The sequence below is a fragment of the Mauremys mutica genome, chromosome 2 (genome assembly GCF_020497125.1).
Source record: "Mauremys mutica isolate MM-2020 ecotype Southern chromosome 2, ASM2049712v1, whole genome shotgun sequence".
Taxonomy (NCBI): Eukaryota; Metazoa; Chordata; order Testudines; family Geoemydidae; genus Mauremys; species Mauremys mutica.
The window spans coordinates 279,928,561-279,940,850 of NC_059073.1; the positions used below are offsets into that span (position 1 = coordinate 279,928,561).

Sequence of the window (12,290 nt, forward strand, 5' to 3'; positions counted from 1 at the left end):
AGTGATGATAATGACTCAGTCAGCATAAAATGATTTTGATCCTAGATACATTTAAACTGAAAAGATTTGTTTGTGAACAATGTGCCCTTCTTGCATTTGTAGGCCTCGGAGTAGAGGAAAAACTGCAGTGGAGGATGAAGACAGCATGGATGGGTTGGAGGCAGCAGAAACAGAAAACACTGTGGAAACAGGTAAAGAGACGTACAGTATCAGTAGTGTCATCTTGTCATTTCTCTTTTAGAAGTGAGTGCATGTAGTTACGCAGGAAATTTGTCTGTCTATAAGCAGGAAAATAATCTCTTGCTTTAATATGACACCATGAAACAGACATTTACACATTTATAAAAATAAGACTGCATTCTTTACCTTTTAAAAATAGTCTGAAGGGAAATTCCTCTGTATTTCAGATGTCTAGTGGCTCTTTTGTTTTGATAACTCTACCACTGTCTAACAGAAATAAAATACAGTAGCAGCCACTTGTATATTATCTGCCAAAATACAATGTTGCTCTTTGCCCTGTAGTAGCAGTTAACTAAGGAAATTATACCACAGGGATGGCATAATGTTAGTGCTCTCTGCTGCTGTTTGAGAAACACATGTTAATTTGCTAGTCTTATAAATATTTATATTGAGATAGCACCCAAAGGCCTTAATCAGGATATAGACCCCATTGTGTTGGGTGTGGTACAAACATAAAAAAGATGTAATCCCTACCCTGGAGGGTTTACAGTCTGAAGACCAAAACAGATGGGTTAAAACATACAAATGAATGAGTATGATGATGAATTTCCACAGCTTTGTTAGCTACATGTATGTAGCTCTTGGAAATCTGCCTAGGCTGTAACTATCAGGCAGGGTTTTGTAGCAATCATGACAGAGTGAGCCTTAATAAGGAATCTGAAGGAGAATAAGGAAGAGACTGTATGGATTTTATGGAGGAGCTCTTTCCGTGGATGCTGGACAGAGTGAAAGAAAGCAGAGATGTGTTTAAGGGAGACGCTGGCTGGTGGGCAGTAAAGGCTGGGAATGCTGGCAGAGTGAAGGCAGGTGTCCACATTACAGTGAGTTACTAGATCAGCTAAGAAGGGCGGGGTTAAGTTGTGAAGGGTCTTAAAGGTAAAGACAAGAAACGTATGTTTGATATAGAGGTTAAGGAGGAGCCAGTGGAGAGAGTTGGATGGCCAGAGTAAGGAGGTGATGTGGTCAGAAAAAGGAGCTGTCTTAGAAGCATTATTTTAAATAGACTTTGGGGGAGCAAAGTTACCGTAGTTGAGGCCATAAAAGAGGAGGTTGTGATAGTCAGGGCATGAAATTATGAGGAAGGGGATGAGAGATTTAGCTGTGTCATCTGGTCTCTTGCTCCCCATTTGGTAAGAGTTACAAAGTATTGAAGAGACTTTGTGCTCAGGTTTCAGGGAGTGCGTTGAGGTGTTCAGCAGCGATTCTTATTGATAAATTACTGGTATTAATAGGTTCTGAAGGGTGTCTAGTTCAAAGGGAACAGTCAACAATTGATTTTGTTAGTCTGCCAACACTTTGTTTAGCCCGTTGCGTTACCTGTCTCATGCACTGGGGTGATGAAATATTCTCATGCACTGCTTTGATGTATGCTCTTCCCCAGGCCCTACATAAGGATGTTTATCAGTAACAGTGGTGACAAAGCAGAAACTGAAGAAACAGCAGGCACCAGTATCCTTAGGAAGGAAGGGGAGGGCAGAGGAAGGCTAAGGCCAGGTCTTTACTATAGAGTTAGGTTGATGTAAGCTAGCTTACATTGACCTAACTCTAAGCATCTACACTAAAATGTAGCTCCCACCAATGTAACTCGCCCACTTCACCGCCACGAGAAGTGTAGTGTTTAGGTTGATGTAATTAGGTTGACATGGTGTCAGTGTGGACACTGTGTTACTTGCATCTACTGTTGCTGCCTTTCAGAAGCCGTCCCATAATGCCCCACACTGATGCTCCTGGTGAAGATGCGCACCGCTGACACAAGAAGCTTAGTGTGGACGTGCAAAAGTGATTTAATTACTGTGGTGACTGTATGTCGACGTAGTTCAGGTTGATTTAATTTTGTAGTGTAGACTTGCCAAAAGCCTAAGCCTCTTTGGTGCTTTGTTCTCAGACTTGCCCATTACACAGAGCCCCGCCTCCCCACTGGAAATACCCTTATAAACTTTATCAGGGGGATAGACATTTTTAAAAATTTTTTAAAGGAGGTAAAAAAAAAATCTGTAATGATACATGACTATTTAAAAGGTGCTTTAATTACTACACTGGTCTGGCTGTACACAGTCATGTTAACTAGTTTACCGACACTCCCTGTGTCATCAGCGTAGATCTGTGAATAATTAGTTTGTTTGGAGGAGAGGCCAACAAGGAGGAATACTTCACTTGCATCCCTTTTGGAGCCTCAAAGAGACTTCTTGGTCACTATGGGCATGACTCTTCTTTATGCTAAAGCCCCTTTACACCATTCTGGCAGTGTATTTAAAAAAATAAGGAAAAGAAAAGGCTTTATTGTAAATGTGCATGTCCAATATCTCTGGACATGGGGGACCAAACTGGACTTAAAGGAACATTGTCAGTTTAAGCAGTTTGGGGAACATTGACTGCTAAACGAATGTTAGGCTTGGTTGGGGAGGGAGAGAGCGAGCAGGAAATCATAATCAACTGTTTTTTAAGATTTGCTGTCTTGTGACTTGCTAGGATTTGAATAATTCTGGCAGAAATGTTTTCAGGACCAATGAACTTTTTAAAGTACTGGTCTGGGGCTAATAAGCAGGGGGGGAAAAGTGATACCAGTTAGCTGTTAATAGATATAAAACTATTTGCTATTCATTAAACAGAAGGAGATTTTAGTTGTCTGTGTGTGTCTGTCATTTTATTTTTTAAAGGCTCTGTACTGAGATGGGTATCCTTTTTTTTTTTTTTTTTAAACTAAAAGGAAATGGACTTTTGCAAAAACCTCACCAATATTTCCTAACAAACTATTTTAAAATGGTAATAGTATTGTAGTAGAGTTTTTAAATGGGCCTTTGAATTTGAGAGTTCAGAATGAGTTCATGTAAATATAAACGTGTAATGTGACTTTGGGCAAGTCACTTCACCTCTCTGTACATCTAGTCTGCTTTCTTCTCTCTCTCGTCTATTTAGAATGTAATCGCTTTGAGGCAGGGACTTTTTCTTGCTATGTGTTCATACAGAGTATAGCACAATGATGCCCTGATCTTGGCTGGGGCCTCTAGACACTACTGTAATACAAATAATAATAGTCATATGTTGTTGGTGTCAATTGAATTCAGAGTAATCCACATTGCTGTCAGACAGGGACTTTGAGGGTCCATTCTGGTCAATTTCATGACCATAAGATTTGAAAATTAGTCAATTTCAAGTTTTCAGATGTTTACATCTGAAATTTCGCAGTGTTGTAACCATGGAGGTCCCAACCCAAAAAGGAGTTGTGGGGTGGGGGTGTTGCAAAGCTGCTGTTGGGGGGTTGCGTGATTGCCACCCTCACTCCTGCAGCTGCAGGAGGTTCCTGGAGGTGGAGGTGGGTCTGATCTCCCCACGAGAGCAGCTGTGCAGGGGAAGAGCAAGTCCTGTCCCTCCCCAGTGTGCGGACTAGCATTTGGAGCCTGGGGAATGGTAGGAGCCCTGGCTGAGATGCCTCCAGCCCTGACCCTCCCTTTCCCCTCCAATAGCTAGATTTCAGGTGGGAGGGCTTATTTCATGGTCCATGACACATTTTTCACAGCCATGAATTTGGTAAGGCCGAGACAGGAGGAAGGAGTATTCCCCCTGAATGTGGCAGGTTATCCCACAAACCCCTATTCCAGTGATTTTCAACCTGTGGTCCGCAAATTAAGATTTTCAAAGGGGTCCACAACTCCATTTGAAATTTATTAGGGGTCTGCAAACATGGTTGAGGTTCAAAGGATGAAAACCACTGCCCACAGGAAGGGAGATTCCCACAGTGGAGAAAGCAGAGGAAACATGTCTCCCATCTCCTGAAGGGAGCAGATGGGGAAGATTCCCCACTTTCCCCTACCTCCCAGAGAGAGAGATTCTCCACATATTCCCATCTCCTGGTGAGAGTTACCCCCTGAGGAGTGTTGCCTCTGGTATTTCTTGGCATATGTGCATTTTCTTTGGTGTGCAAACATTCTGCATTTTTTTAATGCAGAAAACTATGCTAGTGATACTTTATGGCTGAGATTAATACAGGTTGAACCTCTCTAGTCCGGCACCCTTGGGACCTGACTGGTGCCGAACTAGAGAATTTCCCGAACCACGGAAGGTCAATGCAGAGTGCCAGCTGGTATTCATAGGTGTGGGAAGTAGGGGAGCAGGGGGTGCTGCAGCACCCCCAGGCTTTGTGCCCAGTGTGCCCCTCCTACCTGGGGGGACCTGCTGCCACCCAGGTTCCTGGCCTCTGGCCCCCCGCCTGGGGGCTCCAATGCCAGCCCCATGTCCCAGCTGCTGGCCCCAGGTGTCCCTCCTCCCCCCCGCCCTCCCCTTGAGCTTGAACGCTGCAAATCAGCTGTTCGCAGTGCTCTGGAAGCCCTGGGACGGAGGAGAAGTTGGTAAGCCGGGGGGCCGCTGGTGCATGAGAGGTGGCGGGGGGCAGAGGAGGGAGGTTGGTGCCGGTGGATGCTCCAAACCCACTAATTTTTCACCGTGGGTGCTCCAGCCGGCCAATGGGAGCTGCGGGGGTGGTGCTTGTGGACCCAGGCATTGCACAGAGACCCACTACCATCCTCCCCCCAAGGGGCGCACAGAGACATGCTGTCAGCAGCAGGCGGCTGCAGCTGCTTCCGGGAGCAGCGTGGGGCCATGGCATGCAGGCAGCCTGCCCGAGCCCTGCTGCGCCACCGGCTGGGAGCTGCCTGTGGTAAGCGCCTCCTGGCCAGAGCCTGCACCTCGCACCCCCTCCTGCACCCCAAGACTCTGCACCAGCCTGGAACTCCCTCCTGCACCCAAATTCCCTCCCAGACCCCACACCCTCTCTGCCAGAGTATTGCATTTTTGGAGTAATTTGGGGAGTCTATTTAACAGTATGTTTTAAAAGATTGTTAAGGGTACACAGAGCCTGGAATGTGCGCTCTTTTTGGGTAGCAGTATAAATCTAAAGAAAGAAATAACAAAACAAATGCATCCTAGTAGCCTCTGTTGGTTTGTGTTTCTTTAAGGGTTTTTTTGTTTGTTGCTACTGTCTAATACTGAGCTCATGCTTCTATTCTCCTGTTGGTAGATCATTTTCTTCCTCTGTTAGTTTAAGCAATTTTCCATCCAAAGTATATTTTGCCTTAGCCTTGGTTCTCCCTTTAGGTTTCCTGAAATTGAATTCTACATGCTGATCCTTTGATCATTGTCTTTCCTTATCAAAACTTTCATAAATTTCTCACCTCTCCTTAGGGTGACGAATGTCCTGATTTTATAGGGACAGTCCTGATATTTGGCGCTTTTTCTTATATAGGTGCCTATTACACCCCCCCCTCCCCCCCCGCCAATCCTGTCCCGATTTTTCACCCTTGCTATCTGGTCACCCTGCCTCTTCTTTAGAATCCACAATCGTTCCTGTCCTTGTGTCACTTGTAAATGTTGAGACCGTGCAGATTGTCCTTTCTTCCACATCACTTTTGTATAAGTGAAATAAAGTTAGTGCTCCTGGTGATTCTTGTGGGAAAACCCCCTGATAAATCCAACAATGAGGATTTTATTCTATTTACACTAAAGCATTCTGCTCTGTACCTACCAATTCTTAATCTATGTAAGTCCCTATTCCTATATGTTGTATGGAAGCTTCTGGTTTGATACTTGGGAAAATGCTTTGTTGCCAAGAAGGCTAATGGCATTTTGGGTTGTATAAGTAGGGGCATTTCCAGCAGATCGAGGGATGTGATCATTCCCCTCTATTCAGCACTGGTGAGGCCTCATTTGGAGTACTGTGTCCAGTTTTGGGCCCCACACTACAAGAAGGATATGGATAAATTGGAGAGAGTCCAGCGGAGGGCAACAAAAATGATTAGGGGGCTGGAACACATGACTTATGAGGAGAGGCTGAGGGAACTGGGATTGTTTAGCCTGCAGAAGAGAAGAATGAGGGGGGATTTGATAGCTGCTTTCAACTACCTGAAAGGGGGTTCCAAAGAGGATGGATCTAGACTGTTTTCTCAGTGGTAGAAGATGACAGAACAAGGAGTAATGGTCTCAAGTTGCAGAGGGGGAGGTTTAGGTTGGATATTAGGAAAAAAAATTTCACTAGTAGGGTGGTGAAGAACTGGAATGGGTTACCTAGGGAGGTGGTGGAATCTCCTTCCTTAGAGGTTTTTAAGGTCAGGCTTGACAAAGCCCTGGCTGGGATGATTTAGCTGGGTTTGGTCCTGCTTTGAGCAGGGGGTTGGACTAGATGACCTCCTGAGGTCCCTTCCAACCCTGAGATTCTATGATTCTATGAAACCTAGAAAATTATGTCAGCTGGTATCATTTACCCCTCATTATTTTGTATCTTTGATAACCCTGATACAGTGCCCAAGGACATTTGTCTGGCCTGTTGATGACTTCTTGATGACATGTGCTCCTCTAATTACACTACGCTATGCTGCATCTTCACAGCCACCTTAAAGTGCTGCCACAGCCAGTGCTTTAACATTGCTAGTGAAGACATGCCGTAAGAAAAGATGTCCTACCATAGTCAGCTCATTGGGCAGAAGAAAAGTCAAAACAAAATAACTCTCTATATCTGTATGTCCCAAGCAGAGCTTCCGATCAGGGAAGGGAAAAGAGCAAAAAATTCCATTGGTGCAATCCTAGCTTTTTGAAGTCAATGGCAGAAACTCTCATTTACTTGAGTGGATCCAGGATTTCATCCATGAAGTCTGTTAAGGACCTTGCCATGCAGACATAACTTACCTAAGAAGTGTTCATAAACTACAGTGATGGGCACTATCGAAAACCCTAAAATAAATGAAAGCTAGCTTTTCTCATCACTGAGTGCAGAGCATAATTTGAATATAGATTTAAACATATATTGCATAAAAGAACGCACCAAGATTATATGCACAGCCCCATAATATTCCCTTGTATTTGTATCTTTGTGTAATAATGAGTAAAATTAGAGATCCAGTTACTTTTCTGGTATTTTTTTTAAAGTGTTGAAATACGTGCTTTATACAACTATTTTTATGTTTCTTCCAGCCAGTGGAAAAACTGGCAGAGCCCAGGGAGCTAGCTATTAAGGAAAGTGTTCTGTTTCTCTTTTCTCCTATTATAAACAAATTACCAAAACAAGGACTCAAAGGGGGCCACAAAAGGTACTTGGATTTAGATTAGCACACGAACTTCTCAGCAGCCAGCTTCTCCTTTTTGGCTGATGATGATGTGAGGTACACTCAAAATGGGACTGACAATGGAACATTTCAAAGCCTGAATTTTTCCTTTTGGCTGCTCTAGCCCCCTACCCTAGGTTCTTGTGTTGTGTGAACAAAAATATTTTTTTCATTAGGTAAAATCCCATACTTCTGAGCAAATCGAGAAAGTAGTGGGGCTGGCTTTGTGGCTTTTCTTTCTGAACTAGAACCATCTATTTATTCTGCCTTCCTTCCACTGAACATCACTTATGCTGAAATAAATTTGTTAATCTCTAAGGTGCCACAAGTACTCCTGTTCTTTTCACAGTTGTAGTTGAGCTAAGAGGTGAAAACATTATCTAAATTTATCTAAAAGTTGTATCTGCAAGTGTACCACCCTTAGACACAGACAGTATGGCCAAAAATCTTGAGGTTTTTGAATGGGTTCTGAGGAACAAAGAAACTCAAACTTCCTCTCTGGCCAAAACCAAGGTTACCCAGGCTTGGTTTTGGTGTATTGTGCATCGTGTCGGTAATGGGTCATGGGGAAGTGTGCTTCAGCATCACCAAGCTGTATGTATTGCATTGAATTTTGGAATGTGTAAGATGCATCTCCTTATCTTGAATGTGGTGAAATAGAGAGTTGACTGCAAGCCATGTTTTTGCACCTTGTGAATTAATACTTTTCTTCTCACCACTGATTGTCTTTACTTGCTGTTTTATGGTTTGTTTAGATTATAAGTTTTCTGAGCCAAAGACCTGCCTTGATTTTTGTAAAAGTCATGCATTCTGGTAGCACTGCATAATTTGAATAATATGGAATTATAATTGCATTCAAATATTTGCATGACATGAAAAAATGAAGTCTGGTCTCGTGTGTCACCTACCATAATCTGTCTCAGACCATAGACTTGTTTCTTCATTAGACATATTTGGCCAGTGTCAAAAATTTCTCCCCCCACACTCCCTAGCCATTGTGGGTCTTACTGGAAATCCTGGCCTGCCCGTCTGTAAAAGGCCCCTCCTCCCACTGTGGGGTCAAGGTCAACAGAAATGCAGTGTGCCTGGCTTCTTCTGACAAAGAGGTTGACTTTTTAGGTATAAGAATGAGGAGTACTTGTGGCACCTTAGAGACTAACAGATTTATGATCAACATGGTTTATTATATTTTGGTTTAATGAAAATTTTCTTTATTCTAAACATTTTAGGCTTGTCTCTACAAATTCATTTTGACTGAGACTGAATTTAATTGGCTAAGATGCTACAACAAAGGGGAAAAACTGATGGTTACATATATTGCCACTCCGTATACAATGCCTCAATGTTACTCTTGTGTGTTTAAAGTGCTTCTAAAGAGACCTAGTGGGTGAGGTGATATCTGTTGTTGGAGCAGCTTTTGTTGGGATACAGGGAAGCTTTCAAGCTTCCACAGAACTCTTTTCTTCTGGAATGGAAAAGGTACTGGGGTGAACTGATTGTTTAGTATAAGTAGTTAACACATTTTTCAAGAGACTATTCAAGGGAAAGTGGCCCATTAAAACCCCTCCAGTCATAGGAGGGAAAGGAAGGAAGAGGGGAGAAAAGACAACTTGCCAGGAGTTGTTAGTGGGTTATAAATTGGTGTAATAAGCCATAAATCCAGTGCCTCTGTTCAGTTCATGATTTTCAGTGTCTAGCCAAGTTATGAATTTAAACACTCAGGCTTGTCTTTTGAAGGTGTTGTGCAAGTTTCCTTTGAGGATGAGGACTGAGAGATCAGTTATAGAGTGATCATTTTGTGAAAGGTTCATCCACAGGTGAATAGGGTGTTTTTGTGTCTTATCATTTTCCTCTGAGAGTTCATTTGACAGTGTAGGGATTGTCAGGTTTCACCCACATAGTTGTTGGGGAATTTATTGCCCTGGATGAGGTATACCGCATGTAGTGATAGGCATGTGTAGGACCCATGGAACTTGAAAGGTGTGTTATGGGGAGTGTTGATCATCATAGCAGTGGAGATATGTCTACAGGTTTTGCATCTGTTGTTCTGGCAGAGTCTGGTACCACTTTGAGTTGATGTATCTTAATCTGTGGGGAGCTTGCTTCTGATGTGGTTAGAGGGGCTGTGGGGTTGTCTGAAGGTCAGAAGAGAGGGTTCAGGAAAGATTTCTTTCAGGATGTGATCCCCGTTGAATATGGGTTGTAATTGTTTGATGCCCCATTGGGTTCCAGTGTGAGGTGGAAAATGACAGCTAGCGGTGTGCAGTTGGAGGGGATTTATTTCCATATTGAAGCAGGTTTTCTAGGGGTATTTGAGTGGCTTATTCCATGATGCCTGGCCTTAGATAACACATTTGTTGGTGTGTTTGGAGTGATTACTGGATCTGTGAAGATAGGTGTGGTGATCTGTAGGTTTCTTCTATATAGTAGTCATATAGTAGGGTTCCATTGTTGAAACTGACCGTGGTATCCAGGAAGTTGATGCTAGTGTGGGAGTGTTCTATGGAGAGTCTAATGGATTTGTGGTGGTTGAAGAAGTTGTGGTGGAAATCTGTGAGGGAGTTTGTTGTCTGTTCAGAGGATGAAAATATCATTGATGTATCTCAGCTATGTCATTAACTTTGTGGTGCATTTTTCCTCAAGGTAGCCCATGAAGAGTTTTGCATACTGGGGAGCCATCCTAGTGCCCGTGGCTGTTCCCATGGTTTGGACAAAATATTTTGTCGTTCAATGTAAACTTGTTATGGGTGAGGATGAAATGGATGAATTTTTAATAGATTTTTTTTAATGAAGTTGACATGTTCTAGTCATTCATCAAAGTATAAACAAAATCTGAAAGTGGATAGTTGGAACCTTTTCTTTGTTCCAGTGCTGTTTTAAGCAAGCATATGATTAATAAAAATATATAATTACAAGGTATCCAAATATGTAATTGAAAAAGGATCCTAACAACTTCATCATGCTGGGATCAATGGATTTGCACAAGATGAAATTTTGTGCTTAGGATCTACAGAAACTAAACTATGTAGTTTTGAGTGGTGTGAAACAGAGAAAAAAGTTTTATTTCATTACTGGTGGGAAATTTCACTAAGGTATGCTGTATTGGCTGGCTAAATAACATGTTTATTTTAATACAATATATTAAAGCTTACAAATTTAAATGAACATAAATGGAGAAATTTCTCATTTCCACATAATGTTAATTCATTCATACTGCTATTCTGGATTAATAGGGCAATAGTACATTATTATATATTGTGAGGGAAAGTCATGTTTTTCCAATGGTGGTGGGGAGAGAAATTTAGGCTATTTTAAAAAATGAAAACTTAGTATTAGCAGTACTTCTAGAAAAATGGTTGCAGATGTGCCTGTAGATTTAATTGTTTATTGCCGTGTCTGAATTAAAAATTCAGTTTTCAAGCATTTCCTTGAAATAAAAAAAGCTTTTCTTTGTTAAACAAAAATTGGTCCTCACAGAGGACCGTTCATGCCAAGTTTTGAACTTTAACCCCTGCATCTCACCACAGTAACGGTGCTCTTTAAAAACAAACAACAAAACTAAGCAAAACAAAAAATAAAATAGAGTTTTATATGGCTAGAAACTACTTTGCAAACTAAAATATAGCAGTAGCTATTGGCAAACAAGTCCCCATCCACGCACACTAATATACTGTGATTTAGTGCAGTGGTTTCTAAATGGCGGTGCCCAGAATGCTTGCTTGTGTTCACTGGAGAGTTGCTTGGTCACTGAGTGCCACCGTACCTTCCTGTTAGAGTAAGGTAAAAATACATTAGAGACGTCTCCATGCAACAAATTGCTGTAGTTGCCCCAAGAACATTGTTTGTCAGTGGAAGGAAAGGTGACAATGAGACATTCTATTTATTAAGACGCGTCCGACGTGACAAAAAATGAGCGAACTCTGGGCATAGTGGAAACTTTGTTTTTCCATGAGTTGAAAAAGTGAATGAGATTTGGTAATAATGCATGACATCACAGGCCAAGGGCATTGTTGCTCACCAGAGCTCACATTTTAAATTCACCATCAGGAATCCTTGTCACTACTGCTGCTACACCATCTTTAGCTGTCAAACAGCTTGTCTACCCTAGAGCATTTGGGTATTACTAACAGTATTGTAATCCTGTAGCATGCCTGTAAAACACCTTGCCCTAAACACAACTTCTTGCAACCGTGCACAGGTATTCATACCACTGTTGCAGTTACACTTGCTTTGGAAAAAGTCTTGCCATCATTGCTTTCTGCAACAAGTCACAGCCAGTGTGGACAGCAAGTGAGAGCACTGCAGTTCGAGGGTACAATTAGCGCTCCTACTGTAATCTGTCCAGTGCTTCTGTCTACCCTTCAGTGGCAGTTCTGACAGCTCAGACTGCATTGGCTTTATCTCATCAGGCTATTTCCACCTGTTCTGTGCTGGCTGCATATAGGCCTGAGAGCAGCCACCTGCCCCTGTATTTATTAACAATTCAGCCCTCATCTAAATAACAATAAAATTTTTATTTTTACACTGTTAAAATTTTTGTTTAAAACACTCCATTATTATTATTAAACATGATTTAACACGTTTTTAAATTTGTTCCTTTTTTTGGTAGAGGCTTTACAATATTTCAATTGGAATATTTTTAACATTACATTTAAAAAATATTTGTCAAAAGTAAACTTTTAGAATACAGATCTTTTTCTTTGCTTTGTTCCCCAGCTCTAGGGGGTTTTGTTTTGTTTTAAAGGCAAAGGTAGTGATTGGGATGGTGCTAAAAGATCTGCTTTTAGGGGGTTCTGCATGTGTAAAATGTATCTCTACTTTGCTGAGAGCATACTCAGGCAGCCTCCAGAGAAGCACCTCCTGTTTTCTCTCTTGGGTCCCTGACATCCAGAAGAAGGGAGGTTAGTAATATAACAGCAGAAGATACATTTTAATCACTACATTCCCACAAAGAAATCT

The 12,290-nt window shown here is 41.9% G+C and overlaps 1 protein-coding gene across 1 annotated transcript in view; it reads left to right on the forward strand.

Moving 5' to 3' along the window:
* Positions 1-12,290, forward strand: part of KMT2C (lysine methyltransferase 2C) — a 313,192-nt gene that overhangs the window by 73,932 nt on the left and 226,970 nt on the right. The window contains exon 2 of the mRNA XM_045003252.1: positions 103-191. Within this exon, the coding sequence (XP_044859187.1) occupies positions 103-191 (89 nt within the window). The remainder of the gene's footprint in view (positions 1-102; positions 192-12,290) is intronic.